The 26,559-nt window shown below is 40.2% G+C and overlaps 2 protein-coding genes and 1 long non-coding RNA gene across 6 annotated transcripts; 1 reads left to right on the top strand and 2 right to left on the bottom strand.

Annotated features, from left to right (window-relative positions):
• Positions 1–1,830: 1,830 nt before the first annotated feature.
• Positions 1,831–2,864, bottom strand: LOC122781963. The gene is made up of 3 exons (XR_006361876.1): positions 2,527–2,864; positions 2,278–2,331; positions 1,831–2,126 (listed from the first exon to the last, which is right to left on the bottom strand). It is a non-coding gene; the product is annotated as an uncharacterized LOC122781963 (long non-coding RNA).
• Positions 2,865–4,703: 1,839 nt separating this feature from the next.
• On the top strand, positions 4,704–8,886 carry trim69 (tripartite motif containing 69). 2 transcript variants are annotated; one of them, XM_044046072.1, is made up of 6 exons: positions 4,704–5,497; positions 6,285–6,380; positions 6,524–6,757; positions 7,316–7,338; positions 7,439–7,554; positions 7,731–8,886. In XM_044046072.1, exons 1-6 carry the CDS (start codon positions 4,862–4,864, stop codon positions 8,273–8,275), a joined length of 1,650 nt encoding a protein of 549 aa, XP_043902007.1. In that variant the 5' UTR covers positions 4,704–4,861; the 3' UTR covers positions 8,276–8,886. The 2 variants fall into 2 exon arrangements, with proteins under 2 accessions (XP_043902007.1, XP_043902006.1); XM_044046071.1 differs by having other exon boundaries at positions 6,524–6,763.
• Positions 8,687–25,257, bottom strand: LOC122781938 (bone morphogenetic protein 1-like). Of its 3 annotated transcripts, none has more exons than XM_044046060.1 (20): positions 25,027–25,257; positions 21,916–22,026; positions 21,623–21,769; positions 21,373–21,490; positions 20,206–20,384; positions 20,010–20,115; positions 18,756–18,880; positions 18,485–18,600; positions 18,022–18,124; positions 17,114–17,230; positions 16,814–16,959; positions 14,856–15,051; positions 14,642–14,767; positions 13,912–14,075; positions 13,614–13,794; positions 12,961–13,086; positions 11,018–11,145; positions 10,726–10,939; positions 10,251–10,501; positions 8,687–10,164 (listed from the first exon to the last, which is right to left on the bottom strand). In XM_044046060.1, exons 1-20 carry the CDS (start codon positions 25,160–25,162, stop codon positions 10,030–10,032), a joined length of 2,925 nt encoding a protein of 974 aa, XP_043901995.1. In that variant the 5' UTR covers positions 25,163–25,257; the 3' UTR covers positions 8,687–10,029. The 3 variants fall into 3 exon arrangements, with proteins under 3 accessions (XP_043901995.1, XP_043901997.1, XP_043901998.1); XM_044046062.1 differs by having other exon boundaries at positions 13,912–14,072; XM_044046063.1 differs by having other exon boundaries at positions 21,916–22,055; positions 25,027–25,070.
• Between the last annotated feature and the right edge of the window lie 1,302 nt (positions 25,258–26,559).

Raw genomic sequence — 26,559 nt, 5'->3', positions numbered from 1 at the left:
AGTCTGACTTAATCAGCATTGTTTGACAATGGTTTGAACTGAACAGACACACAGCTTTAATTATTAGCGAAACAAAAATACTTACATCACAGCAATAAGTTAAAAAACAAATTGACAAGCAAACACAGGGGAGTGTATCCAATTCAAGATGACAATTATAGTCAAAAGGTCGGAGTCCATAACAAGACAGAGACAAGGGGAAAATAGTGAAGAACACATCAATACAGAAACATCTATTGTCAGATCAGTGTTTCTGCTTCTTAATAATATTCAATAAAAGGTCACCAACGTTTTAAACCTTAGGATAGATGTTGGTCACTGTGTACTGAATCTCTTGCTCTCTTTTAAAGGTTTTGCCACAAACACATTTCACACATTCCTCCAACTCTTCCACTTGTTTCCACATGTAAAAGAAATAACATCGAAACCCTTATTTATAACATATAGACTTAATTTGAGTTCACATTTGTTCTTTAAACCAGGATTTAGGGCAGATAAAATGAGTTTAGAGTTAGAATTCTTTCCCCCAAAAGGGCCAAACATAAATCATATAGCAAAAAAAAATATATATATTGAAGAGCCGAGATTAAAATGAGTGCATCTATCCCAGTAAACAAAACTATACAATAAACTACTGTAGAACATGTTTATTTTATTCTAGAGGCAAGCGGCACAATACTGTAAAGCTTTTATTAAAGTGTTGCTTCTTTCAGCCACACAGACTAGAGGGAAATAATCTGCCTTCATAGGCACAAAGTCTTCTCTCATCCTCTTCATCACTCTGACGATCTGCACTGTTGCAAACAATTTATCACCAGCATCACAACTCCAGTGTGACAGAAAAGCAGAAAGTGCTGGAAACATTTCATACGCTCCTGACTTACGCCATTAATCACACCCAGAGAGCTAAAAAAAAAAAAAACTGTTCCTAAAAGTACAGCATATTATACCAATTCACCCTCGACTGCACTCCATTCAAATTTCCCTCATGACTCATGAGACTTAAGGAATCTTAATGCTACATTTTAATTAACTTAACAAACCTAATCTGTTCCACATGAGAAATAAGTAAAAGTGGTCCTGAGCAGGTCTGAAGACGCCGTTATGGTCGTTGTCATTAGGGACCACAAAAAGGCTACAGGTTAATTAAACCATGTGCCATCACATTCCCTCCTGTACAATCTCCGTAAAAGGTGAAATTTGGCAGATTAAAGTTTTACTTCCTTAATTCTCTCCTTTTATCTGGCTGTAGCAAATGCACTTGCACCAAAAATACATCAGTTATAGAGATTTTTGGACAGATGGTTCATGGTGTGTGTCTGTGCAGCATTTTAGATCCACATATTTAGGGATGGGAAGTATCGGTATCAATATGCACAGACAGTAAAAATGTAAATACCAATCAGCAAAAGCATTTTAGCGCAGTTATTTCTTCTTTTTGTGAGAACAGCATTTGTCACACAGTTGGAGAATTGTGTATTTGAAATGACTCGGCACAGATGTGTTGTTTAGAGTTTCATACGTTCATAAATGGTCTAAAATGACAGTATCTCGAGTTTGAGATATTGGTATCATGCCTACATATAAATCAGTATACACTGGTGTTATTTTTATAATAACATGATCTCTCCTAGTTTGGGAATACTTGAGTTTAGAGGTTTTACACAGCTTGGCGACAAAAATAAACCCAATTTGTGTAGAAAAAACAAAAAGGAGAGGCAAAGCTATCTGTTGCACATAAAATGGTTTGAATGCACATTCAAAAGCTCATGTAAGAGAATCTTTGTGGTAGAAACATAAATACATTCGATTAAAATACAGGGTCTTTCATTAAGTATCACATATTCATTTTTATTTTATTATTTGCTATTGTAAATATGGTCTGGTATTTCACCAATTTCAAGATGCAATCTTTCCATTCATCAAGCCTTCAATAAAAGATTGCATGAGAAATACAACCTTGTCATTAGATGGAGAGTTTTCTTGCATTTCTGATCAGAGGTGAAGTAGTATTGTCTTGGCTGTGTTTGGAAACATGTTTAATCCGAGGAATGTTGCTGCTGTCCAGGGCTGCATACCTGGAAATGTTCCACACCACAGAGTCAAAGATCTCAGAGTTCAGAGTCCTTGGGGAAAAAAAAAAAGAAGTAAAAATACACACACATTCTTGGGCTACTTGACACACAGCTGCATCACATACAAACATAATCAGAAGAGTGTGAGCTGTTGTGGAGCGGATACTCACAGCCACCATGTGTCCACACATTCTTTCCTCACCTGCTTCCTTACAGCCTCCATCAGCACCTTGTGGCTTTGTCAGCCGATATCCATCTGAAAGAAACATAAGAGCTTATTGTTTCAGCTGCACACTGCACTGATGAAGAGGGAGCAAACAATTCACAAACAGAGAGCACCACACTTCACATTTTCTTTTTATTATTTACAACTTGTGCACTTAACTGTAGTCTCTGTGGACTAAATTACTCGAGAGGTAAGAGTTTCGATGATAACATAAATTAAATGTACCATCACTTGGTTGTGTTATGGATCCTGGCGCCATCTGATCCTCAACTGTACTTCATCTGCAGCAAGACAACATCACTCACCTTCTTTTTATTTTTTCAGATTCAGGTTAATTTATTTATATGTGTAGGTAGACTTGTTGTGCAGTAAGATGAGTATGTGGTTTTGGCATTCAGTTACAAAACAAACTAGACATGACTCAGCATACTAAGATAAAAGTGATTGTCAAATAAACAGAGGATAAACAAACATGAGGAGTTGACCTGCAGGAAAACACAAGAAAAAAATAGAGCATGAAAACCATGGCGAAACAGGCAAGAGTGAATTATAACCAAAGACTAGACAGCAAACCAAACCAACAGACCCAGAGTACAGAGACTAAACACAGGTGTGACAAACAAGACACAGGTGAAACACATTAGGGCGGGGCAGACAATCAGGGAAGACAGGACAGGAAGTACAACTGCACACAAGGTACACAGGCAGGAAAAACTTCAAAATAAAACAGGAAGTAAAGAAAACAGCTAAAAATTCAAGAAAATAACAAAATTACAAAGTAACATGTATAAACATATATGTATATATATATATATATATATATATATACGGTATATACATACATTGAGTATTCACATCGTAGTATTCAGGTAAACCGCTACTCATTCCCATAAGCAGGGGAATTTATGGTCAGTATAATAATAAAAAATAATTAAACACCTCGAGAAAAAATAAAATAAATAAATAAATAAACATTACCAATAAATAAAGGCAATAAATACCCTGAACGATCCTATGTCAAAATGAAATAGTATTTATGTTGTCCGTAGCACCCCTTCTAAAATTAAATGGCAAATCTTACAGGGCGATTTCTCTTGAAATAATATATTTCCATTGCACTTGTTGCATTTATTTATTATTTTACTGTGTTAATATTTAATAAATGTCAAATCGCAAACAGACGTTTCAAATGTCACTCTGCACACCAGATGTCACTATTGTCTGTAAAATGCACAGGACAGAAATCTCAGTACTTCACCAATGAGGCAAAACCACAGAATATCACTGTGCTCATGTGAGGGCCGAGGTCATTCTCTTCATAACAGATTTTGGGTTAAGGTCATGGAATGCAGCAGTAGACGGAAGCCTCCTGTGGCTTGGATGATGTGCTGTCTCTTTTAGAACTCAACTAATAGGACGCTGAGGACTTTTATTCTTGGTGTTTTTGTACAGCAAGTTGTGTTTGAATATGTAGATTTATTGTATGTATGTATCTTTTTATGTCTATGGTTATAATTTAAAATGTAGGCATTAAAGAATGTGTGAGCATTGAAATTTGGAATTTCAAGTTGAAACTTGGATCTGATTGACTCTCTTTCTGTCTGTCTGTCTGTCTGTCTGTCTGTCTGTGTGTGTTCTTGTACAGGTTACCTATTAAGGACCTTTTCTAGCATAAATACTGATGTTATCAGTTCCAGAACGAGAGGAGATCAAAACCGTGAACTGTGAACTGTGGTTAGGTTAACCTTAACCATAATGTCTTACCCTAAGACATTATGGTTAAGGTTAGTTGTGAGAAGTTTGTTTAAGGCTCTTCAGATGAATGCAGTTTCCTGAGAAGAATAGCTGTGTGTGTGTGTTCGTGTTAGAAAGTCACAATAGCTATTAACATGCAGCTTTAATTTTGAATGGAAGTCTAATTTCCTGCACAGATGTTTTACTCCTCAAAGCACAAGCTGTAAATATCTGTAATAATGATAATAATAACTATGTGAGGCAAAGGGAAATCACAGGATGCCTGCAGTACAGTATTTGTGTTTCCCTGAGGTGGAACTTTCATCCTGTCAGATGTTCTCCTCCTCCTTTGTGAAAATGTCTTAATGATCTTGTTTACTTTCATTTCCCAATGATTATTTCGAGGGGAGGAGAGCAAAGAGTCAAACAAAAAGAAGCAGGGGGTTTCCTACCTACACCCACACACCCACTCACACATACTCAGAGTCACATTTAATGGATTTACACTTTCTCTGCTTAATCTGAAGCAGTTTTGAAGGACCAGACTCAACACAAACACACGAAGGATAGAATATCCACGTCCCGCCTCGGTTTCCTGACTAAGACGTGATGTCACTCTGGAGGGAAAAGGGGGGGCCCTCTGAGATCCTCTCACTATCTTCTAGTGATGTGAGAGGCTGAGGCTGCTTTTGCACCACCCCCTCCATTTCCCCACAGTCAACAGGAAGACTGGAGGCCAAAGACATTGGCCACACTCTGCAGGAGAGGAAGGACGTAGAGGTCCAGCTGTACTCTTGGAACAAAGGAAAACAATCAAGGCAGAGGAATGAGCAAGAATCAGAAAGAAGTGAAGAAAATCCAGTCAGTCTATCTGCAGAACTTGGAGAAACTAAACCAAGGACTAAAGCCAGAGAAGAAAAGTTGGAAGCCAAAGGAAGGAGAATTCACTGTGCAAACAGCAATGGAAAAGCTGCGGCAGCCTCCCATAGCTGGGAAAGTGAATAAAAGCTCGGCTCACAGGATCAGCAGAGATCTGACCTGCTCCATCTGCCTGGATCTGTTCAAGCAGCCGGTGTCTTTGCCCTGTGATCACACCTTCTGTCAGGGCTGCATCGAGGGATACTGGACAGGTCCCCGTGGCCCTGGGCAGGGGGGCACGGGATCCTGCCCTCAGTGCAGGAAGGTGTACCCCGGAGCGAGTTATAGGCCCAACCGCATTGTTGCCAACATCGTGGAGAGCTACTGTCATGGCCTGGAGGAGACTGAACCAGCTCCACGCCTGGCAGATGTTGGGGTGGCAGAGAGGGCTCCGGCCCCGGTGCCTCGCTGCAGCAGACACAGAGAGGAGCTGAAGCTGTACTGTGAGGATGACCAGGAGCTGGTGTGTCTGGTCTGTGGGGTCTCACAGGAGCACAGGAATCACACCATGCTGTGTGTGCAGGAGGCTGAGCTCAAGTACAGGGTGAGTCAACTTTGGGCATTATTAACTGTGGCCTTCTCTTGATCTGTGGTGGTAGTAATGGAAACTGTTTACCCTGTGGATGACGCAACCAACATTTCATCATCAGAGTTTCACTCACTGAACATTTGTTTTTGTGTTGCATTTAGATCAAAACACCTGTGTGCATCTTTAGAGGATCGTATTAGTCTCTTCACCTTATCTAAGAAATTAAATAAAAGTTCACCTGTTGCCTTAAAAACGTGAATAAACACAACTTAAAATATGTATTGTTGCAACACAGATGGTTATGTTGTTTAACTTAACTTAGCATTTCAAGCAAACATACAAACTTTCGAGTTGTACAATCTTTATTATCTGTGCTATAAATCTTTTGATAAAGAAATAACCTTTCTTTGTTTTCTCTGTTCTTTCCCAGTCATCTGTGGATCACTTGTACTGCCCTCAGGGTTTTTGAAGGGGTGGAGATGCAAACTTCATTCCATTCCATTCCTTTTTTTCTCTCTTTTCTTTTCCTTTGTACTTCAACACTTACTGACATGAGTTAGATGCCTGTTGATTAGTCAAAACAATGGACAATTGGCATTTTTAACCTCAACAATTGTTGATGATCATATCATGGTAATGGTGTTAAGCATCACTCATGGCACTTTTATTACTCTGCCACAAAACAATCACTGCCTTTTCTAAAGTCAGCCATATCAGCCTTTATTTTGAAAGGAACACCAGCTATTATGCATCTATTTTAGTGACCTGAAAGTGTGAAGCAGTGATGTTTGTGTCTTGTCAGGCGTCTCTGAACAGCTCCATGGATTCGCTCAAAGCTGAGCTCAACACAGCGCTGCAGTACGACAGAGAAGCTGAGGACGAGGTTAAAAAGCTCAAGGTTAGTGGAAACAAGAGCTTTTTGGAATTGACCTTATACATCTATACGCACAGATGTATGTGTATTTAATAGTCTGTGGATCTACAAAACAAACTCTGGAAGAATACAGAGGAGAAGTCATACTGTCTGGCCTTTTCCCCCAGGAGCACACTGCTGACCTGAAGCAGCGCATCGAGGCCCAGTTCAGTGACCTGCACCAGTTCCTGTACCAGGAGGAGAAGCTGCTGCAGGTGAAGCTGAAGACGGAGGAGCGCAGGGAGCTGATCCGCCTGGACGAGCACAAGGCCCTGCTCTGTGTGGAGATCTCACGCCTGCAGAGGGCCGTCCACGAGATAGAGGACAAGCTGAGTGAGCAGGACCCATTCACGCTGCTGCGAGTAAGTGTGAGTCAACCTGAACCTCATCCACGATGAATACAGTCCATCTGGAAGTTATACACAACATGTTGAGTCACATACGGGAATGAATAAGACGAAAAATGCTGAGATTTTTATTTCAAGCTGATTAGTTTCAAAAGGACAGGCACAGAAAAGTGACCTGTGCCAACATTTTAACTGTAAGTGTGCAGATTTAGGTTTAAACACCATCTCGTAGGCCATAAACACACTGACCATGTAGTTTAAGGGCAATGTTTGAAGTGTTGTAAGCTTTTCTAATAACAAAAGACTTACTGGCAGTGAGTGCAGACAGGATGTAGGCCAGTGAGCTCACCCGTTGATCTGTAGGATAAGGAGGTTCGTGCAGGCACGGGGCCATACTCTGGCTTCAGCTGTGGGACTTTCCCCCAGCCACAGGGAGATCCCACAGGGTGGGATAGTGTGAGCTCAGACATTGATGTAATGTGGAAAAAAGCTTTCTCCTCTTTCTGATACAACAAAGCTAAACGTCACTCTCTGTCTGTCCTTTCCTGTCTTTACTCGTGTGTCTCGTTTCAGAGCATCAAAGTTCTGCTCCAGAGGTGAGTGTCGTAAAAAAAAAAAAATCAGCTCTTTTATCTTGGATGCTGGTTTCATTTCTGTTCTTTGTTCATTATTTTTGGGCTCGGCTTTTGTTGGCAGGCCATCGCTGAAGTTTGAGAAGCCTGCGTTTACGCCACCCAGTCTGTGCGAGGGTCGATTTGCAGGACCTCTGCAGTACAGAGTGTGGAAATCCATGAAAGGAAGCATCTATCCAGGTACTCAAAGTCTCTTTAAAAATGTAAATGACAGAATCTGAAAACACACAAACATATGTTAGGCATAAAACTCCAATGGCTGCAAGGGGCCTTGGCCCATGGAGCGCCATCTTCACCACCCCTTATATAGAAATCCTTAAATCTTTGGTTATCTCATTACTCTTTCCTGTTTGTAGTTCCCGCAGCCATCACGTTCAACTCCAGCACGGCCAACCCGTGGCTCAGCCTGACCTCGTCCCTCACCTGCGTCCGCTACCAGACCTTTAACCACACCGTGCAAGACAACCCTTACAGGTTCAACGCCGCCCTGTCACTGCTCGGCAGCCAGGGCTTCACCCACGGGCGCCACTACTGGGAGATTGAAGTGTACAGCAGCACAGTGTGGACTGTGGGGGTGGCTCGGGAGTCGGTGCCTCGGAAAGGAGTCATCAAAGCCCTTCCAGCAAATGGCTTCTGGACTCTCTCCCTGTCTTACGGGATACAGTACATGGCCGGCACCTCCCCTCCCACCGTCCTGTCCCTGGAGGAGCCACTGGCCAGGATCGGGGTTTACCTGGACTATAAGAGAGGCTTGGTGTCCTTTTACAACGCAGAGAGCATGACCCACCTGTACACCTTCAGAGAGAACTTCACGGAGACGCTGTACCCTTACTTTAATTTGGGCTTCCTGGACAAAGTGCATGAAAATGAGCCACTTAAAGTTTTCTTACCAAAGATTTAACAAACCTGGAGAGATTCACTTCAAAAAGACCCAACAAGCAACAAATGAAATTGCAGAAAATAAAGATAAAACAAACTTTATAGTGTAAAGAATCAGATACAGACAGTAATGTGTTTGACCTTGTGCATGAGTCGACTAATGTGTTGAATTCAAACACATGCATTGTTGAGAACGTAGACTGGATCTACTGCCTCACAGTTCACGTCAGAGGAGCTACGCTTCAGTGATGAATATGAAAGCTGACTGTTGTTGTAATGTTATATCCAATGTCTTAGTATGGTTATGTATACAAGTCCATATCTTTTACATTATGAATCATTTGATACAATTATTATTGTGTGTTATTGTTGACTAGTGTCATGTCCTCCTACGGATCTCAAACATTCAGAAGCTTTGGAAAACGTATGAGGCTTTTTGATTTGACTCGGTGTATTAGGAACAGTAACAAGACATTTGCTTTCACGTTTTACATTTTTGTTATAATAATGTAAGTAAATGTATGTTTTTTCAGCATCTTATCCTTGTTGATCCAAAGCCCGATGCATGTGAGTGATACCATATATTAAAGACAGAATAATATGGGGAATTTTAAGAATAAATCATGAAAATGATTTTTTTTGCTGTGTGCTTTTTGATATTATTCCGGCATGAAGAATAATAAAAGAAAAATAAAGAGCGCAGATTGAAGCTTGAGTCTTTGTTCAGGGGAAAACTAAATCAGACGACACGCTACACCTGCACACACACAGGAGGACACATTTCAAGCTGATGACAAGGATCATGTCTTACCAGTAATTCACTCATTCATTGTACAATGAAACTAAAGAGTGGTGTGTGTTATACTGTGACATAAGTATCTGACATACGTTTTATAACCTGAGGGTATGATAAGAACAACATGACAGTGGGATCTGCAGCTTTCTTTGTACATGTCTGTGATAAGAAACGTGATCTATTGGACTATAACTTTACTTCTTACCGAAAGTATATAACCACACGTGTGATTTTGAGGTTTTATCAGCATTAGAAGGTAGAGATAAAGGTAAAGGTAAAACTATTGGACCAGGCTGATGAATGATCATGGTGAACTGCTGCTACTTTGTGTGCTGCAGGAGAATTTTAAGCACAGAAACAAGATTCAGAGGTAAAGCATGTGTTGCATGGAAAAGTAAAAAAAAAACACACACAATAGTGGTTTTTAAAAAATGTTGGGAGGGAATGAGGGAATGTTAATGTTTCTGCAAGAGGAATAATAAAAAAAAACGATCTGCAGCAAAAAGCCAGTGAGAAGGACATGAAAGGCCGGTAAAGCTTTTGAAAGAGATTAGACTTTGCATTTGTGATAATTATCATTCTGCACATTTGTAAAGTATCAAAGAACATTCCGCTCTTCAGAAATGATCAACTTCTTTCAACCGCAGACACGGTTGGACTCGTGGTTAACGAACAAAGCAAGCTATATCACAATATATACATTTTGTATCTCAGCACAGTGTTACTGTAACTGTGACTACACTGGACGAAAAACAACCTCTTTCAACGGATCTGTTCATCCTCGCGAAGCTACATAATGAGGGAGAGTGAAAAAAAAAAAACTCTCTCTCACTCTCTCTCTAGCAGATGTGAATGTGAAGTATGTGTGTCGGTTTTGTGGTATCAGTCCGTGCATTCACTCCTCGTCTGGAGAAGGGTGTGTACGCCCAAATGTTAGGGGTGAAGTCTCCATTTAGGTTTTTGGGGGTAGTTTGAGCGAGTCACTTGCTTGCATGTAACGTGTCCTGGAACTTTGTGCTCGTGTAGCGTACATGAAAGCCCTTCTTATTGACGCTGTCGTCTGAGTGAAACTTTAAAACAATGGCGTCTCCGGCTGAGTGGACCTCTTCTGGAACCTGGGGGCAAAGAATAGGGGTGGTTCATTTTTTATTTTGTGTATAAGATATTTAGGCCACATGATTGATATAGTTTTGAACCTTACCCCAGAGCCACAGTATCGTCCCAGCCTCGGAGACTTGATGTCAGCGCCGTCATACAGCTCCACGTAATCGTACCCGCAGTCTGCCTCCTCCTCGATCTCAAACACTTGGAAGATGATCTCCACTCCGTACCCTTTCTCAGCAGTGACCACCCACAGGCAGTCAGAGCCACCAGGATAGTTGTTATCTCCAAACTGTGCATGAGAGTAGAGATCTTTTGTCTTGACCTCGGCTTTCAGGCTTCCTCCGCATCCTAGGAAGGCACCACCACAAAATTAGAGGGTCAAAAAAGAAGGCACTCATAAAAGTGAGGAAAGAATGTTGATTTCTAAACAAAGCAGAAAACAAACTCATACTTGGAATGCCACATTTTTTGACACAGTTGTCTATTCTTTCCTCAAAGAAGCCTCTTTTTTTATATATATATTACAACATTTTTGGGAGGAGGAGGAGGAGTAGAGCAGCTGTGTTTCCCACCTGCACTGTATGAGACCTCAAAGCCTCTCTTCTGTACGGAATTATCTGAGAAAAAGCGCAGGAACATTGTGTTGCCACTAGAAATGACCGGCGCCGGCTTCTTGGAGCCACAGAAGCGTCCAAAGCTCGGTGCACGGGCGTCTTGGCCATCGTAGATTTCCAGATGATCATAAGCACACTCTAGATGAGCCTCCATGTCGACCTCATTGAAAACCTGAAAACCATTATGACAAAACTATGATTATTCGCTCACTGCTTTTAATTTGGATAAAAAAAAAAACGTTTGACATACAAGTTTGATTCGATGGCCCGGGGTCGTGGACAGAGACCAGGTGCAGGCCTTCTTACTGGGATATTTGTCAGGCCAGTTGGGGCTGCTGATTACACCCGACACACTGTTTACAACATGATCACATCCAGCTGAAAACAAACAGCAACACAAGAAGACATGAGCATGAAACAAAGAAAGCTACAGACCAGTTGCTCTGTGTGTCATCGGAGGCAAAAAACACAAACTTGTCCACATCCAAACACACTGAGGTTTGTTCCTATGGAGATTTTCCACTGTGGAGGTCTCTGAGGTGACAATGTATGTAAGAATAAGGCCTTTTGAGGAGGTTGAGGAGTCTTTCTGCACCACCAGAGACGTTGTTAGACGCAGCTGCAGACGATTCTCACACGGTGACAAAAAAAACAAAATGTTATTAGTGGGATTTATGTACAAATGTAAATGTAAACGACTGAAGCTCAGCGACTGAAAGCACAGAACAATGAGCTTGTGAGTAAGGCAGCCCTTGGTGAAGTGGAAAGGGAACTTGAAGTGTAACCAGAGGGTTGCCGTTTGAGTTCCCACCAGGTCAAAAGGGCTGAGGTACCCCTGAGCAAGGTACCCAACCCCCATTCCTACGTGGTTGGCTAATTCTAGGAAGGGGATGACTTTTATGTAGAGAATTAATTTCCCTACAGGGATTAATGAAAAAAGTACAAGGAGAAAAATCATCGGACTGACTCAGTAAGATCAGAAAACTAAGAGGGAGTTCTAAAATGTGTTGTCACTTGGTGAACACATTTAACATCACTGCATTCAGCAGAGTTGCTATACAATGTTTTAGGTGATGAATGGATGAATGGATGGAGTGATAAGGAAACATTTAGGAGGTGTCACTCACAATCACTCATCCCTATGGCAACCGTTAACCACAGCTGACCATGCACACACACGTCTGATTCAGGTCAGATGGTAAGACGCCACTCACACATTAGCACACAGATGCACACATACAGGACAATACAAAGACACACTCACGCAGTCACCAACATACCAGCACGTTATTGTCACCATAACAACAAGTTTGGACCAGTGTTGTCAACAACAAAAAGTGGCGATCTTTGCTCAATTGTTGAATCACTGAGGCAAACTTAGGCAGGTAAAGTTAGAGTGGAGAGACGGATATTTCTTCCCATGTTTTATCTTAAAGGAGTGGCCATTGTCATATTTAACACTAAAGTTTCTGTTAGGGCTGAACCAATTTGGGTAAAATATCTAATTGCATTATGTTGGGACTGGAATTTGATTTGTAAAGTCAAGCTTCAGTGTAGGGCTGCAAATAACGATTATATTCATAACCCATTAATCTATCGATTATTTTTCTCGATTAATCGAGCACTTGAAATGATGATGTTATCTAATGTCTTGATTGGCCCACAAATCAAAATTATTCAGTTTTAAGGATTTCTTTGTTACATGGAGGAAAACCCCCAGAAATGATTCATGTTTAAGAAGCTGAAAAATCAGAAAGCTTGTTTTGATTATTGAAAAAAACACTGATAAATCAATTATCAAAATAGTTGAGGATTAATTTAGTTATAGTCAAATATTACGATTACTACAATATACTTTAATGCAGGAATGAGCTTAAGATACGCCTTGTTTTAAAAATGTATGCACTGCATATTTAACTAATTGCCTTTTAATTTGAAAACAAGTATTTGTTCAGCCCTGGTTTCTATTAAGTTTGACATAAATCAAAAACAGGTAGCTGATCTAAAAACACGTTTATCACCTTTGTTACATTCGTAACTCTTCATACAGCTTTAACTACTTCAATGCAGCAACTCAGTTTAGCTCCAAGTTGTGCAAAAGCCAGAGAAATCCCATCACAACACCTTCACAAATCTAGCTGAACTGAGCCCTTAAGTTGCACAGGTGAGGGGCAGCAGGGACACATACTGTACCTTCCTTGCAGTCGTGCTTGTTATCGTGTAGCATGAAGCCGCTGCGGCACTGACAGCTGTAGCTCCCGAAGGTGTTCACACACTCATGCTGGCAACCCCCGTTGTCTTTGGAGCACTCGTCTAAATCTGGGGACATTACAACAATTTTAAGTCAGAATTTCTCATCACAGCATGTGGAAGAAAGAAAGAAAGACAGAAAGAAAGAAAGAAAATCTGCTGTACAAAACAACATCAACCCTATTTTTGTGTTTGATTCTGAAACTCGAATATCTGTCGATACCGATATTAGTCCGAGTCATTTCAAAGACATACAGTAATTCTCCAACTGTGGAACAAATATTGTTATCCTAAAAAGAAGAATTAAACAGGCCAAACATGACTCAGCTAAAATGCTTTTGCCGATTTTTATTTATATGTTTTACAGTCTGTGCATAGATAAGCATGCAAAATATAGGATTTACCGATTTTATTGTATTTTTATTTGTCCAATATCCGATCCAGTGATTTCGACCAGTATCGGGCCGATACTGATTGCTATCCTGGTGTCTTTGATGTGGTAAAAATTAAGACAAATGGCTGTTTTATACTATACTATTATATATTAGTCTGTGCTACCTAAAAATCCCCCTGTTCTCCCTGAATACTTGACTTACCAGAGAAGAAGTGAGCCTTGAAGCCCTTCTTGGACACTGTGTTGTCTGACTTGAACTCAATCCTCATGTTGTTTTGCAGGGAGGTGATGACTTCCGGTTTCTGTGCTCCACAGAACTTCCCATGAAGCTTTGAGTCTGAGCTCAACCCACTTCGCACCTCCACATAGTCATATTTACACACCTGATGATGAACATGAGAAGATTTTTACTTTTTTACTACCCGGGACAAAAAGAAGAACTGAATTTGTCAGACAGAACATTTCCCATTGTAAAAAATACAGTGAGTTTGTTAACTTACATCATTCCCTTCAGTCTCAAACAAATCAAATACCAGAGTGATGTGGTACTGGATGGGCGCCACCAGCTGCCACACGCAGTTCTTGTTGGGTGGGTATTCTTTAGGCCAGCCTGGGGTGGTGAGCGAGCCATTCAGCATGGTAATGAACCCGCCACAGGCAGCTGCTGGTGGGAGAGAGCAGTGATTTTAGTGGTAGGAGTTTCAAAGAATAGCACTTGCATAACATAAATTACTGCAGCTCATGTGTGATGTTGTGACTTATTTCGCCGCTTTAGTTGAATCTTTTGCTGCAATTAAAAGAAGAGCCCCTAAATCAAAACACATCAGACAAAGTGTAATAAAGAAATGACGTGAAATTATTTGAAATTGAGCTTTAAGTGCATGATTCAAAAAGGTTGCAGAATAAAAAGTGGGGAGGAGGTTGGGGAGTAGTGCCCTCTTGTGGTAGAAGAGGAAAATATTCAACTATGCAAAACAGATGATACTTGAGTAATTCAACTAGGGCCACTTTATGGACTTAATTGTGCATGTCAAAGTTTCCCAGCAGAAGTTCTCAGGTTTGTTGACTCAGCCTGGTTGAGCTGTTGAATGGAACTAAGGGCTGAATGAACTCAAGTGGGAACACATGAACAAATGCTGTTCCTCTAAAGGGCTTTTTAATTTCTTTTTTTTCACTCTCATTTCATGTGAGAGTATGATGTTGTTGTGTGGAGTCGTGCTCTGCACTCACTCTCACAGCTGCGTCTGTCAGCTGCCAGCTCATATCCAGGGTCGCATGCACACCTGTAGCTGCCCAGTGTGTTCAGGCAGCGCTGCTCGCAGTGAGCATTGTCAGGTCTGGAGCACTCGTCCATCTCTGTCAATAAAAATAAAATAAAATAAATAAACATGGTTTTCAGCTGTCACACACAAGCAACACTGACGACCACAAACTGCTGACTCACCTTTAAAAAAGTTGGCCGCAAACCCGGCTTTATTGACAGATCTGTCAGATACAAATTTCAGCCAGAGGTGGTTGGAGCTGCTTTTGACGTCGTCCGGCTTGTCATAGCCACAGAAGCGGCCGAGCAGCGGGCTGTTCTCTGAACTCCCGTCCCTCAACTCCACATAGTCGTAGGCACAGCTGTCATGCTGCTCGGTCTGCAGGTGAAACAGAACACAGTGATGTTTACAAAGGGCCGGGACTGGACCAGCTGGGCCTGGCAGGTTCTCACAAACAGCTACTTTACTTCGAAGGACAGAAGGAGTCAAACTGTGTCATGAAATTTAAATATAAAAGATTAAATGTCAGGTGTGAAACATTAATGATGGTTTAATGATGTTTATGAAAGTTGTATTTTCCCTTTAGAATACAATTGACTTGGTTTTCGTTGTCTTAGTAAGTACTAGTGTTGTAGTACTCAAGACCGCTCGAGAGACCACTTTTTTAAGGTCTCGGTCTCGTCTCAGAATCAACTGCATTTTTCTTGTCTCGGTCTCGGACAAAGCGGACTCGGGATTTTATTTCAAGACTGGTCAAGACCACAACTGTGGGGATATCAATACATTGCCAGTGCATTTTTGGATTAACTCATTACTATCATTACTGTGATTTTGCGTAAATCGTATTTCTTCGGGTACAACCAATAACTTGACTCATTTATCATTTGAAATTTTTGTCACCGTTAACGACTGTCACCCCTCCCGCCCCCTTTCACACGCCCCCCACAAAAGTGTATGTGAGTGACAGGAGAAGAGGCCGTGAGAAGATGTCAGCCAACTCATCTATAATAAAATTTGGTTACCTAAACCACAAAGACTTTTTGTGCATAAAGACCTCCAAAAAAAAACACAGCGCAACATGTAAATTCTGCAAAGCGATGCTAACGGAGACAGCTGGGACCACGTCCAACTTTTACTGCCTCGGTCTTGGTCTTGTCTTGGTCTCGATACACTGTGGTCTTGGTCTCGACTTGGTCTCGGTTTAGGTGGTCTTGACTAAAACACTAGTAAGTACTTTAGGCAAAGGCCTTGTTTTACGACAGCCGCCATTTGGGTCATGTTTCTACAGCAGCCTGAATGGACAAACCAGGTAGAGCTTGCTTTTTTGTGTTTTGAAGAGCAAGCTATAACTATAAAAACAAATGACAAATGACATCCTTTCTGGCAATGGTAGGCCACCGTAGCTCCCAGAATTTCTTCAGCAAGGGAGGGGTGAGTGGAGGAGTCGCACATTTGTTAGTATGTTCAGTCTCACCATATTGATTTATCATTAATTCAGTCAGACTGGACATTTCAACATGTAGTATGTCATTTCTGCCACTAGGGGTCTCGCAATCAAAAGAATAACAAAAGACCTAGTTTGCCAAGGTTGGAAAGCAGCATTTTTGTCTTGTTTGGTTCTTATATGCATTTGTGCTTGAATTGAATGAGTTGTTGTGGTACATACACAAAAATACCCTCAATAAACTTAAAAGCAAAAACAAAAGGCAACACACTTGGCCAAAAATTGTCCCCTAAAAGATTTAACATCAAGACACAGCCCCAATGCACCTAACGTTATAAGTCCTCTACTGCTTAGTCAGTTCTGAGAAATTTGCTGTCTGATGAAGAATTTAAGTTCTCATTGGACATTGGAAGAACGTGACTTTGACCATTTATCATCATACAGTTGCACTGGCACTGAATGCAATAATAGCCGCTTGTTGGCTAATTACTGTAGTACAAAATACTTTCTCACTCTTATGTTTCATAGAAAGTTTGTCCCAGACGTTAAAGCAAGGTAAATATGGATGACTTAATAGTTTTTGGATAATTTAAAGCAGAAATGTTACATAACACAAACAATATCAATACAAGTGCATTTCTTTTTTACACTTCATATTTACAACTCGAGCAAAAAAAAAGAAGAAAATAATTTTACCTCAAATGACTGAAATGAGAGGCCAACATTGAAACCCTCTTCCACTGTGATTTTCCACACACACACTTTGTTGGACTGGTAGTCATCGGGATAATTGGGAGACTGGATCTGGCCGCTGTCCCGCTTTACCTCTCCCCCACATATGGCTTCACAAAAGGTGAGAAGTGACATTAAATGGCAGCTTGTTTCATCCACAGACTCACTGTCTTTGCTTTATACACATTATGCGTTGGAAAAAAATACAAATCCTGGATAAAAAAACATGCAGCAAATGATGCATGATGTAGTTAGTGTATATACCTTCATAAACCGCTGAAAAGCCTTTGCCCACCCAGCTACTGCTGCTTCTGAACTCAATCCACAGTTGACTGTCAGTGGAGACGACTGAATCAGGAAGTGTGTCTCCACAGAAACGACCTGCGTATATACACAAATAATAGAGTGTATGAACATAGGTATGCAGTCATGTATAAAGTACTTAAAAGTGATAATTGAGTAAAAGTGCAAGTAGCCTATCTTACCAGAAAATGACTTTGGTCACTTTTTAGAATATTACTTGAGTAAAAGTCTTAAAATACCTGACATTTACTGTACTTAAGTTAAAAAAAAGTAATTTTCTGATAACTGTACTATTAGAAGTAAAAGTAAAAATATTGAAACAAAGTGAGCAATTACAATTTTGAATATGACATTCATTGTGGCTTATTAACAATAAAACAACTTCAAATAACACCTTCTGTCTTGAATTGGGACAAGCTCTCTCTCTCTCTCTCTCTCTCAACCTCCCTGTGTCTGCTTGTATTTTTGCAAACTTTTTGAAACTTTTGGAGTTTGTGGAGCTTTTGGAGTCTTGGAGCTTCTAGACACACTGTGTTTTAATTAAACTTGGAGACGAAATCTGCGGCTAACAGCTGAGTGGCTAACAGCTGAACGGCTAACAGCTGGCTAGCGACAACAAACAGGCATTACATCACCAATCAACTTTTATTTTGTATTAACCAAGATGGTTAAGGGAAATGCGTCGGAGTAAAAGTACACATTTTATTTAGGAAATGTAGTGGACAAAAAGTAAAAGTTGTCAGAAATATAAATAACGAAGTAAAGAACAAATATGTGAAAATTCCGAAGTTTACAACACTGTAGGTATGAGACTGTAACAGGTTAAGGACACAGAGAGGTGGTGCATTGTTACTATGGCTACTGAAGACCTTTTAATGGAGCTTTTCTCCAGAACCCGTCTCGCACCTCCACGTGGTCGTACCAGCACAGGTGACTCCTGAAGAGATCCATGGACGTGAAGTTAAGCGCAATCTGAGGGAAACAGTTGTAACAACACCAGTAACATCACATGGCATCAGTAAATACTCTGACCCTTCCAATCTCATGTAAAGTTCATTTGTTTTGCATGAATAAACCGTCTGACAGTAACCAGTAATAATAATTAAAGTCGTTTTTGGACTTTTGGCTTGGATTTGTTTGGACAATCAAATGTTTTTGCCCACCCGTTATAAGGCAGTGCTATATCCTCTTAGGTTGCTAATCTCATTTGTTTCTGTTTCTTGCACATATTTAGTAGTATTTATTACCTTATTGCTAATTTTCTACCGTGTTGTGATTGTTGGCTGCTGTAACACTGCAAATAAGGATTATCTTATCTTAGTCTTTGCTCACCTTCTCTCCCGGAGTGACAGAAATCCTCCACACACAGTGAGCGTAAGCCGAGTAACCGTTGGGGAATCCAGGCGAGGAAAGGTTTCCTGCACTCTCCTGCAGGGTGTCCCCACACTCTGTCAAATCATCACACCATAAACCCAAAATTTGCTCGAGTAGCGGCACCACCAGAAACAACACATGGAAATCCTGGGGTTTAATACTATTTTTTGCAATTTTGTTAATCAATGTATGATAATTTCTACAAAAATAATAATCATATGTATCTTACTTGCACATTTATAGAGTTTGCGGGCCTGGGCAATGTCTCCTTTACTAAGCCTGGTCCTCTGTCCAATAGATGGCCTGGCTCCACTGACTTCGTAACGTGGCAAGATTGTGTCTAAGAAGATCCCTCTGGTTTGGACAAATGACAGACATGATGCAATGCAATCTCAGAAGTAGACGAACAAAGCCTGACGTGGATCAACATCCTCTGACACCGATGATGTGGAGGAAAACGTGGTTTTTAAAAGGTCAAACCAAAAGACTGATGAGCACCTTGATACTTTATTGATTCTGATAATCTCTCTCTGAGTGTGGAGCTGACTCTTGGACAGTTCCCATGGTGATGCACCCATGAATGACAGCCATGTGTAAACAGAGTGCCCTGAATGGGGCCTTTTGCCGGTGCCAGCCGGCTTAGTGGAGCCCACAGCTGAATGCCAGAGAAAAAGGCCACTCCAGCCCAAATTGCTCAACAAAGCCTGAACTGCCAGGCCTTTATTTAGCTTGGCTTGCCTCCATGACCCACACCAGCAAAGCAGTGATAGAGGTTAAAAAAAAACAAAGCTCAGAGAGAAACAACGGGGCAACAACATGCACGACACAGTAATGAAAAGGAGACGTGTGAAACAATTTTTGCGGTAATAGAAGTCAAAGCCCTAAGGTTTCCTACAGAGCTGAGTAAAGGGACACGCGGTGGTTCAATGGCTTAGCTTTATGCACCGTGATATTAGCTTTATAAAATACTGTAATTTACATTTCAAGAACTTTTACATAGATATTTCCAACTCAAAAAAGTGTCAACAGCAACGTTGTAGAACTGTACTTTTGATCATAATAACGAGCCAAGTGAACTTTGACGAATTTCCAAATTTCAAAAATTCAATCCGATTTAAAAAAATTGAGTAGTTTTTGGTCAGGTGTGTGAAAATTTGAAAAAAATAAACACCTTTTTATCAGATTGCCTATAGGTTGTGCTGAAAAAGGATATAAGACACTCTATATTGCACATTCTTATAGCCTCTGTATATAGGTTTTAACATAGTAATGGGAAAAAAGCAGTTAAACACTCTGTGCTCTAAGGGTTATGAGTGTGAATCAGTGTACCCAAATGTTTAAACGCACTTTTGTAAGTCGCTTTGGATAAAAGCGTCTGCTAAATTACATGTAATGTAATGTAATGTAAAGTGTAGAAAGAAAACATAAGAAGACATAAAAGTGATAAAACCTTCAACCCAACTCAAAAATGTCATTGACCGACCTGGAAAATGTATTCCTGGCGTAATGCATGATGCTCCCAAAGTCGTACACTTCCCCAAGTGAGTCAACCTCGCCTGGTTCCATCTTCAGGAAGTTGTACTCCTGTCCTGCTCACAAACACAGAGTCAGTGGAGTAAATGTAAAAGAATAAACACATACTGTACATGATCATGTCAACACACATGCATTCACAGCACCTGGCTGGATGTTGTCTCTGATGATCCTGACGTGCTCGTCGCGGTCCGGACGCGTGTGCTCGTGCCAGAAACCGATCACGTGGCCGAGTTCGTGAACCACGATGCCAAACTTGTCACAGTTCTTTCCAATGGAGATGGCCTGAGGGCCACCACCCCTCCTGCCCACGTAGGAGCAACACCTGCAGGGGGCGACACTGTTCAGGCCCTCACCCTGCAGCACCTGCAGAGCAAACGCAGACTCCTTCCGACTTGTGAATATTAGGAGTGTTTACAAATGTAAGCTACTTTTTGCTAGATTGTTAGAGATGGTTTCCCTACAATCCCTGGTTAAGTTACCCTGAATTTACTCCTGCATGTTACATTATAAAACACTACCATACATGCATAGACAGGTGTTCAGGCTCATTTGATGTACAATACCTTATTAAACACCAAAGATAAAGCTAGCTTGTTGTTAATATGTTTGGGCGTTAGATAGATATTCTATAGATTTTCAGGGAATATTAATAAATTCAATAAATCAAAGCAAAACATGAAACATCTGTTCATGTTGGATTCAATTGATTAATACATTTTGAATTCATATTTGAAAGAGCTTATTTCATTAGACTGTTTGTCACACGAATTATTGACACCAGATCAATGTCAAATTTTGTTAGGACTCAAACAAATAGGATTGATTTGAATGTTAATTATGTGTTTTCAATGGCTTTGATATCAGGTCACAAAGTCCAACCTTGGCCTTGTCACTGTGAGCAAAAACCTTTGGAATAAACATAATGATTTGATCCACTTATGACAAACGTTAGAGCTACTCTGATAAAACGTAAACATGAGGCAACTTAAAGGGTGGTTAGGGATAGGGATCATCTTATAACCAGAAGGTCAGAGGTCAGAGATCCCTGCATCCTTTAGTCTACGTGCCAACGTGTCCCTGAGCAGGACACAAACCCAAAATGACTCCTGAAACCTGTGTCAGCAGTGTGTGACTACAACACTGAATAACGTGTGATAGAAAAGACGTGAATAACAAAACTGCAGTGCAAAGCACTTTAAGTGGCCATCAAAGTGCTATATAAATGTCGACCATTAGTATGTGATTTGTTACAGTGAACATAAATAAATGGAAAGCGTTTCTCTAAAATGGGTCAGGAGCTGCCAACTCACCCACATGGTCTGTACGTGAACACAATGTAGCTTTCTTCAGTCGTCCTCTCTGTGAACGTTACACAAGTGTGTTTCTCCCAGTGACGCATGGCCTGACGGAAAATCGCTCGCTGACTGCCTGTAAGGAAACTCTGAATTTAAGTCTTGCAGCTCCAGGATCTGGAAACCACACATCATAGCAGACACATGCTGGCTGTTCAGTGCAGCAGCAGAATATTCCCCCTGTAAGAACAGATCTCACAGTTCTCACCACTGAAATTCCCGTTGATTGCGTACGGTATGATGCCATCGGGCCACACGCGCTCAGGTCTGGATGTGGCCGCTCTCTTCAGACGATGAAGAATCTTGTTGGCGGCTCTTTTACTCCTGATAGTCTCGTTTGAGGTGGAAATGCTCACTGCAACAATGGGACATTATTGATTGATTAGCTTTTCTCTCTGTCTGATGTAAAAACAAACAAAAAAAGAAGTTCAAAGCATACTTTGAAGAGAAGGAGTCAGTCAGAATATTCACTGATAATTAAACTCACTCTTGCTTTGATACCTGAGTCTGTTTGGTTGCTCTGGGCTCGGGGCTGTTCACCATCACTGCTGTGGAAATCTTTAAACATGCGGATGTCGTCTTCATCCAGAGCAATGTCTCCCAGAAAGGCAGCTGAGGCATGAGCACACAGAAACTGTGAACTGAAATGTAGTGTCAATAATGTTTGTTAAATATACAGAGCTTAACAAATGCATTAGACCACCAACCAACACCATAGCTGCTCTAAGTTAACAGCAAATCACTTTTTTACGTTGCTATAATGGTTAATACACCAGTACGTAGAAGCTCTTTAACCAAAATGACATTCCTAATGCTAAAATATAATTACTATTGTTATCCGTGGATTTTCAATTGTAGTCTTTTACAAAAGAAAAACTGAAAAAATAATAAAGTTTTTTTGTGGTTGAATTTTATGCTACTGCTTAATTTCAAACTTCTCAAAGAAGAGGCACAGTGAGTCCAGCTTAAATGTGGGTATAAAAAGGTGAATTCAGTTTGCTATTTTGCCAAATAATAGTTTATGAAACATCTCTAAACATGGTCTAATAAATGTATAGAATATTATGAAAATTACTATTATTTACTGTCTTCTCAATTGGTTGCTGAGAGAATCAATAAGCTATTTTTAAAAAAAATAAAATAATTTTAATCACAGGCTATTAGCTACAGAGTTATGTAGATACATGATTAAGAAATATCAGCTTGGCTTGAGATGGAAAATCCATTATTAAGGTGCTGACAGGTAGATTTTATAAAAACAAAAACAACTTAGGTCAGAGCCAGAGAAGCTCTTTCCCTGATTCCAGACTGTATGCTACAGTTTAGGCTCCATGTCGACTGGATGTACATTTTCAATTCAACGCACAGAAATGACAGTCCTCTCATACACAGTATAGTTCAATCAATGAAAGATCATTAGTTATCGAACTCAAAGTGTTTCAGTGTGGCTGTGAAACACTGTTATTCTGCAGGTGTGGCATCCACATGAACACAGACTAAATGTGCAGTGGATTTGAAACAGGACGGTGATCACACTGATGGGGCCTTTGTGATGTTGCAGCTATAAACCGAGTGATGATGACATACTGTACAAATCAGCATTTCACACACAATGGCTGCCTCGTTGCCACGGGGGCTTTTTTGATGATGTTTGCAAAACATGCGCCGTGTCTTTACCAAGCTTCATTCTCAGTGAACCCTGAATGACGTAGATTTGACACAGTATTTTATCTTTTTATGCAGCAAATAAGTTCAGTGTTATTACTGCATAGGACCAAAGCAAATACATTTACAGGCCTGATGAGACGAAATTAACCAGCTATACTGCAAGAACTAAACAATTAAAGTGTTAAATCAATATATCGATCTGCAACAAGCAGCTGGAACTTCATCCACTGTGCATTACACAGTTAGTTTCTTTGTTTTTATTTATGTGCAGCCACACTGAGGTCCATAACGTTTTTCCTATAGAATGAGGTCAATAGTTCCTAATTGTTTTTGTGCCAAGTATACACCGCAATGTACATGATAATATACAGCAGAACAGCAGAATCAGAGATAGATTTTTTAACACAGTGACTGAGCACAACATTCACAACACTCAACATAAAAAGGACACTTTCCTGCCAATAGGAACATTTTAATGGACTTAAGGGGCTTCAGGCTAAAGAAACCTGAGCAGGTCTAAAACTGACTGATGTTATTGATTGAGTGACAGGTCAAATCAATAATGCCACAAGCACAAATGAAAGGAAAAAAACCCTCCAGTCCTTCCTGAAAGGAAAGCACAAAGTCGATGTGCTTTTCTTTGTTCTTTCACAACACATTACACACTTGTTTGCTGCAGCAAAATTGTGGTGCAAGATGGCGACCTTCATAAAACAATAAATTGCTCATTATAACGATACAAAAAAAAATCAAAATGATGACACTCTAATACAAACACACATATGGGCATATTGACCCCCTCTAAATGTTAAACACTGGACCTCAAAAACATCTGCTAAGCCAACCTGCTCACTGGACTCATTCCTGTTAAATATCTCTTTAGCCCGATGATGTAATGACTTGTAAAGGTACAAATAATAATAATAATAAAAAGACATAGCAGGCCCTGTGTCAGCCTTTGAAGTGCATTCACTCATGCAAAGGGTGACTGTAAATGACTGTCACCCTCGCAGTGTTCACCCCATGCCCTGAAGCCAAAGGGATTTCAATGGCGTTCGGCCAGGATCGGCCCTCGCTGGCACGGACTCAATGACCTCCGGTCTCCAGGCAACTGCCTCGGTGAAGAAGAACGGTGTGTTTTGGAAGTTTCAGAAGTCACCAGTGAAAAAAAATAAAGAAGAGGAACCTCAATCAGCTGGAGGCCCCCGTGATAACCAAAGCTACCGTTCAGTATGTTTGATGATGGGAGGGAGAAAGTCTTGTGATTTCCTCTCTTTTTTTTACTTAAGACGAGTTGTTACAGAGGCAAGACGGGTGATTCAACCAAGACTTTTTTAAGTTTTCATTCACTGAAATATTTCATAATGCATTATTTAAATATCATCATTACCTATATGCAAAAATGCCTTAAAATCACACACATTTTGTACAACATTCCTAATCAGCAGTGAAATAGGACTAAGTGAATCAACTCACTGTAAATACAGTATGGAGACTTTTGTGGAACAAATATTTGCTAGTTTAATATTAATAAATTGATGTACAGCTGAGATGGAGGTACTCAACAATCTAAAATCATCTTTATCTAAACCGAAGATGTTTTACAAACAGTAGAGTAGTATTAATATTGTTTTAGCAATGTACAGTCTCATTTTGCTGCTACTGCACTTGTACTTGTGTGTTTATATACATTAAATAACAATGTGCACTAAGAAGGTATAGACAGTTACAATCAACACCTGGTGGTGTGAGTTTAACTATTAGCTATTTGAGTTTTAGTCATCTATTACTTTGACTTGATTACCAATAACATAACATGATTACATATTTGCATTCAAGATACATTTGTATCAACACAGATTTAACAAAAAAATGACTAAAATTAGTTATAAAACATAACCAATAAATGACTGAAGTGTGGAGAGGACGTGAAATGTACTGTACCAGCTTTACATGGATCCTTGTAGTCGATGTCATCCCCAAAATCCATGACATTAGTGTCCCCAAACTCCCACTGAGCCACCAGAGACACACACAGAGAGGAGAGCACGAGGAGAAGTGACCGAGCACGGACTTCCATCACTTCTAATCAAAATAATGTCAAAGAGGTGAAGATGTTGGTGGCAATTAAAGACAGAGGAGGAGAAGGAGAAGAAATAAGTTCCTGGCTTTCTGTGCACTGCTGCTGCTGCTGCTGCTGCTGCAGTGATGCACGGACATACAGCAGAGAGAGAGGGAGAGAGGGGGAGAGAGAGAGAAAGAGAGAGAGGAGAGAGAGAGAGAAATGATGATGTGATGATGATATATGTCCAATGGGAAACATTTATATCTGTCTGTCTATCTGTCTGTCTGTCTGTCTGTCTGTCTGTCTATCTATCTATCTATCTATCTATCTATCTATCTATCTATCTATCTATCTATCTATCTATCTATCTATCCATCCATCCGTCCATCCGTCCATCCATCCATAATATATACAATGCTTAACAAAAATTATATTTTTAAGGCTAAAATTATTATAATTATAATAATAATTATTACTATTATCCATGAATTTATGATGCCAAGTTATAGTTATTTATTTGCATTCCTGAACAGAAGAATTTGTTTTAGTGGTTGAATGTTTATGCTTGATTCATTTCTGACTTCTCAGAGAAGAAGCCCAGTGAGCCGACTGTAATATGGCTATAAAAAGGTGAATTCAGTGTGTTATTTAGAATGTAAATGTGGCTTCTTATAGCCTTAGAATAAGCCTTTTACTTTGGGAAAGGGCCTTGCTTTACAGAGGCCGCCATCTTCCACAGCCTTGTTTCTACAGCAGCCCGAAACTGACAAACGAACCACAGCGTGCATTTCATGTAATGAATCAGAAGCTTACTATGCAAATGAAAGAAACCACTGAAGCCATTTTACAAAGTTCTTCAAATTAACTTTGATATTGATGTATTTTTATCATTCACTTTGTCCCTGTACTGTATTCTTTAGCTTTGTTTCTATGATAATTATTATGATGATTATCTGACAGATTTCCTGATGTTAAGAGAAAAAATACTGCCATGAACTTTTACGCACAGATGTGTTGTGTTTGAACTATAAGTTACTGATTTATTACTGTCAGAGTGTTAGAGTTTGCAATGTTTTACCTTGGGTGAGTAGAAGAATCCACAATTTACTGTTTACTCACAATAACCTGGATTTTTAAACCATTTCAAAAGATCATAATAATTAGATGAAAAACATCATCTGTGCGCAGACTGCTGGGTCCGTCATAAAGGTTGGTGGTGACTAATAATCAGCGCAGGAGTAGACACATGCTTGAATTTCATTTGAAGAAAGAAGAGTGTTCACTCAGTGTGTGTGAAGAATTAAAACTTTCTCCCTCAGCTGCTCCCACAAGCTCTTCTACGGAGGCCACATTGCAACCAGAAGAATGTAAACTGCTGCTTTTTGTTTGCACCCTTTAATTAGGCAAAGCCT

Source organism: Solea senegalensis, linkage group LG15, assembly GCF_019176455.1.
Source record: "Solea senegalensis isolate Sse05_10M linkage group LG15, IFAPA_SoseM_1, whole genome shotgun sequence".
NCBI lineage: Eukaryota > Metazoa > Chordata > Actinopteri > Pleuronectiformes > Soleidae > Solea > Solea senegalensis.
The sequence above is the reverse complement of the archived record's forward strand: the minus strand, read 5'-3'. Positions and strand labels throughout refer to the sequence as shown.

Coding starts and splice junctions, on each gene's coding strand:
- LOC122781938 (XM_044046060.1), bottom strand. CDS start 25,162: ATGGAAGTCCGTGCTCGGTCACTTCTCCTCGTGCTCTCCTCTCTGTGT. Junction 17,231..18,021: donor GAGAAAAGCTCCATTAAAAG/GTCTTCAGTAGC, acceptor GTATATACGCAG/GTCGTTTCTGTGGAGACACA. Junction 11,146..12,960: donor CAAGCACGACTGCAAGGAAG/GTACAGTATGTG, acceptor GTTTGTTTTCAG/CTGGATGTGATCATGTTGTA.
- trim69 (XM_044046071.1), top strand. CDS start 4,862: ATGAGCAAGAATCAGAAAGAAGTGAAGAAAATCCAGTCAGTCTATCTG. Junction 6,381..6,523: donor ACGAGGTTAAAAAGCTCAAG/GTTAGTGGAAAC, acceptor CTTTTCCCCCAG/GAGCACACTGCTGACCTGAA. Junction 7,555..7,730: donor GAAAGGAAGCATCTATCCAG/GTACTCAAAGTC, acceptor TCCTGTTTGTAG/TTCCCGCAGCCATCACGTTC.